The following is a 4980-nucleotide window of genomic DNA, read 5'->3' on the forward strand; positions in this document are numbered from 1 at the left end:
GGTTGTGTTTGGTATATCAATATACTTCTGCGTTAAAAATATACTAAAATACAAAATACTTAATATATACCGAAGGGTTTACTTGGTATATCAATATACTTCTACTTTCCAAATATTATATACCATAAGAAAAAAAAACTGTAAAAATATACCATTTAGTCAGCCAACGTTTCTAAGACGCAATATATCGTCTCGACTATTAACGCTGATCAAGAATATATATACTTTATAGGGGATGCCTGCAAACTTATAATACCCTTCTACCCTTCTTGTGTATCGGGTATAAAAAGGGAGAAACAAAAAAAAAAAAGCAGCCCAACTATTGTCTTCATTTTTCTTGCAAATCATGCAACGCAATCAAAGCCGTTGACACATCGTCGTCTCGTGTTCTCATGTGTCGCAGCTGCCACTTGACACTGTCATTCAAGTTCAAGGTTCACACCCGTCCCTTCCCCCTTGCCCCTTCTTCTTCGCCCTTTGCCCTTTCCGTTTTTCTCAATTGGCAATTGCCAAGTCGGCGCTTTGTCTCTTGCTCATCAGCAACAACAAATGAGAACACAGAGAAAAAATTACAATAATTGTTATTTACGCATATTTGAACATCAAATGTGTCAATTGGCAACCGACGAGCAAACGACAGCGACAGCGACAACGACATCGAGTCGTTCAACGCTGCGTATGCGTAATGTGTAATGTGTAAAATGTTTCATTCTGTGCATTCGTGTGTGCACAGCAGATACATGTTTGGCCATGGCTTAGTAATTTTTTTCCACCCGCAACACACTTTTTCTACATTATCTATATTTACATTAAGCAAACGAGCTTTAACTGTTCCCAAAAAAAAACAAAAAATACAAAATTGAATGCCACAAAAATTTGTTAGAAAAAAACATTGAATTTTTTTTGTAGATTGTTGTTGATATAATCTACAAACCATTTAAGCTATATTGTAGTTAAGAAATTATTTGAAACGTTATTGAAAAAGCGAACATAATCCAATGAGTTTATTGGCTATTCAATTGCGTAGTTTATAAATTTTATTTGAGCTCTTTTAATGTGCAAATCTTATTGATTGATTTATGATACAGTAAAAAAAACTTTGAATTCCGTTTTTTTTGTAGGGAATATTGCTTACTTGTTGTATAATTACATTAAATATAGTTTTACATTTCACAAAATTAAGGCGTTAATAATATGTATTGATTGTTAACCCTATTAAATAAGTGTTATTTTATCTATAACAAGTAGGAAAGCTGCAGTCGAGTGTGTTTTAATTTTAATTTTAAAATATACCAAACTAATATACCCGAAAAATACTAAAAATATACCAAATGCTACCTTTGGTATATTGACTAAGTAATACAAATTTTATAATATATCATAGAGTACAAAATATACCAAAGGCTATATTTGATATACTGTCAAATGTAGCCTTTAGTATATTTTTAGTATTTTTGGGGAATATTATTTTGGTATATTTTAAGATGAATACCGCCCTTTTTTTCGTTTTAAATGGGCAGCGGGTATTTTTATTTTTTATTCGTTTTTCCTTAACTTGCTTAATTCAGATTTTCTTTTTATTTTATTCAATTTTAAATTTTACACGCAAACTTAGATCTTTTTTTCAGTTTTCTGATTTCTTGTCGAATTTAAATGAAATTGATTTAATCATTTTTGCATTTTGAATTTTTTAATAGCTTATCATAATAAATTGGTCTGCTCTTCCAAGTTCGCTTTACAAATTTTTCCGTTTCGGTTTTTATAAATAACTATTTATATTTATATTTTATATTTTGGTAAACATAATTTTATTATATCTTATAGGAGTACAATTTCACTAGAATTCCATTCACAGAACTAGATTGCTTATAGAACTTCTTGATATCTTAAATTATTAAATTCAAATGCATTTATTTATTTCGTTTTGCCTTGAGTAAAATTTAGTCATTTAGTCATGTTCTATTTATGTTATCTATTTACAAATTCGCGGAGTTTTACACACAAAATTAGATAGTTTATAAAATTTACTGATTTCTTATCAAATTTAAAAAAAAATCATTCAATCATCATTTTTGCATTTTGCATTCTCTAATAGCTTATCATGTTAAATTGGTCTGCTCTTCATTTTTAAAACTAACTATTTAAGTTCATTTTTCTGGTTTTGCTTTCTATAATATACTTTACGTTTTTTCTTGATTTTCTTTGTCTATTTTACCCTGCACTTTATCAAAGGCAACATCACAGTTTCGTTTTCAATAATTTACTTTATCACTTTTTCTAGTTAGAGCATCTGCTTTTCGCTTTAATGAGTTCACAACTCGGTTGTGTTAAAGGTTCTTTTTGGTGTTGCTGTTAATATCAGTTAGCACAGACAATTGTTGTTGCCTCGGTGTTGTTTTTATTTCTGATTAAAGCAATTTGCGCTGATTCAAATTAGCAGAGCATCATCAAAAGAGAATCCGAGTTGAGCTTTCGCTCCATATAAATATGAAATATTTGCGGCCTTTGGGCTGACAGTCGAGCGTGCGTTAAGCAGCGAGTTGGCTGAGTTATCATCGTCGTGGTTTGTTACAATTGCTGTAAAAGAATTGAAAAAAAAAAACATACTCTGAGTATTATTTAAATATGCGTGGAATGTGCTTGAACATGCCGCTGGCAACGATGTTGCTGTTGTTGTTGCTCTCGATGCTGCTGCTGGGCACGCACTTGACTGAAGCGACTGTCAACGACGTCGACGTCGCTGCAGCTGTTGACAAGGATGTGGCACCAGCTGGTGGCGTTGTTAAAACGGATCTGCTGTCATTGGAGCAGGAAATTGGCGGCAATCCGGCGGCGACACAAGGCGCTCGACGAGCTCGTTTCTTGCTGGGATTGGGCGTGGGAATTGGACCAGGACTTGGACTGGGAATTGGACCTGGCTATGGCTATGGCTATGGAGGATATGGTGCTGGCTATGGCTGGGGTTATCCTTCATATGGTGGCTACTACAGTTCACCTTACTACGGTGCAGGATATTATCCTTATAAGCAAATTATCATTGGCTGAAAAAAGTTCTCCAGCTTCCCAAGTTCAATGTGAGATTATAAATAATGTGTTGTTGTTATTATAAGACAGTTTTAAATTAATTTGCCGGACATAAAAAGTTGAAGAAAAAAACATGAAATTGCACAATTTATATTCATTTTTTTTTTCTTTTTTTTTTGTTGGTTAGGGCACAGATTTTGCATAAATCATTTCACAGCCACCAAAATGAAACGCGTAACATAATTTTTAACCCTTGATAAATTTTTATGACAAGCATTTTCGTTATTTTCCCCTTTGTTGTTGCTGTTCTTTTCTTTTTTTGTTGTTGTTGTTGTTGTTGTTTTGCCGTTTCCATTTTTCTGTTTGTGTTTGCGCCACAGTGAAATGCAAATAAAGCGGATCAAAAGTTTGCTGTTAAAAGAAGATTAATTGCAATTTGGTGGCAGGTCCGCGACCCTCTTCCCCCCACCCCCCTCCTCTCTCCTCCTTCCCCTGCTGTCCACTGACCCTCATGTCCGACCCACTTTGTGCCATTCCAACGAAGCAATCGGGATTTTTTTTGTTGTTTGAAGGGGGCGCGGCCAGAGGCGGGTAATTAAATATTTTTAAGCTGTTAATGGTTTCCATTTGCTTGTTGTTGTTTTAAGTAGTTGTTTCAATTATTTATTTATTCTTCTCTGCGTCTGTTTTTTTGTTGTTATTGTATTATTATTATTTTTCCTGCTCTTCTTGCATTGATTTTTTGATTTGTTTTTTAATCAATTAATACAATAGCCAGAACAATTCGACAGGTAGCTACAGTTTGCGATGGCATTACATTTTCCACTTTTCCACTTTTCTACTTTTCCACTTTGCCATTTTCACAATTTTCAATTGCACTTGGCAGTTAGTTGTTGCTGTCGCTTATTGTTTCTATTATTTTCGAGTGCATACTTTGCAAGCTTTTATTCATATTGAACAGCGGTCGATTTTTGTTTATAATCATGCAAATGATACCAGGAATTCATAAATTAAATATTTAATTCGACACATTCCAATTTGTTGTGTGTTTTATTCAGCATATTAAATAAACATAACTGAAATTTCCATCGTTTTTTTGATCAACTAACTGCGAGTAACTCAACTGCTTGATTTTACACTGCTTGGGTGTAAAAGTTCTATTGATATCAACTGCTTATCGACCACTATGTAAACACCATGTCAAGTTCAATTGAACTGCTTGCGTTTACAAGTTTAGACTATCTTTTACTTTGTCCTATGCTTTCTAAGGATTTATTCAATCATCAGTAGTTGATTTTTGTTTATAATAATGCAAATGATACCAGGAGTTCATATATTAAATATTTAATTTCAACGCATTCCAATTTGTTGTGTGCCTTATTCAGCACATTAAATAAACATAACTTAAATTTCCATTGCATTTTTACTGTGAGTAAATCAACTGCTTGCTATGATACTGCTTGTGTGTAAAAGTTCTATTGATATCAACTGCTTATCGATCACCATGTCAAGTTCAAGTGAACTGCTTGCGTTTACAAGTTTAGACTATCACTTACTTTGTCCTATGCTTTCTGAGGATTTATTCAATCATCAGTAGTTGATTTTTGTTTATAATAATGCAAATGATACCAGGAATTCATATATTAAATATTTAATTCAACGCATTCCAATTTGTTCTGTGTTTTATTCAGTATATTAAATAAATATAACTTAAATTTCCATTGCATTTTTGTTCAACTGCGAGTAACTCAACTGCTTGCTGTGGCACTGCTTGTGTGTTCAAGTTATCTTTTAAACTACTTTGTCCCATGTCAAGCCCTATTTCACTGCTTGCTTGTAATAGTTATCGATATCGATACCGTTTAAACTGTCACCAACTTTGTCCCATGCTCGAGTGACAATCTCATTGCTCATAATTTAAACAAGGTCAACATTGCTGTTGGAAGCTCATTAAAA

At 33.2% G+C, this 4980-nt stretch overlaps 1 protein-coding gene across 1 annotated transcript; it reads left to right on the plus strand.

Moving 5' to 3' along the window:
- Positions 1-2508: 2508 nt before the first annotated feature.
- On the plus strand, positions 2509-3171 carry LOC132785838 (heterogeneous nuclear ribonucleoprotein A0). The gene has a single exon (XM_060792130.1). The coding sequence runs from the start codon at positions 2626-2628 to the stop codon at positions 3043-3045; it is 420 nt and encodes a 139-aa protein (XP_060648113.1). The 5' UTR covers positions 2509-2625; the 3' UTR covers positions 3046-3171.
- The last annotated feature ends 1809 nt before the right edge of the window (positions 3172-4980 follow it).

The sequence above is a fragment of the Drosophila nasuta genome, chromosome 2R (assembly GCF_023558535.2).
Source record: "Drosophila nasuta strain 15112-1781.00 chromosome 2R, ASM2355853v1, whole genome shotgun sequence".
Classification (NCBI taxonomy): domain Eukaryota; kingdom Metazoa; phylum Arthropoda; class Insecta; order Diptera; family Drosophilidae; genus Drosophila; species Drosophila nasuta.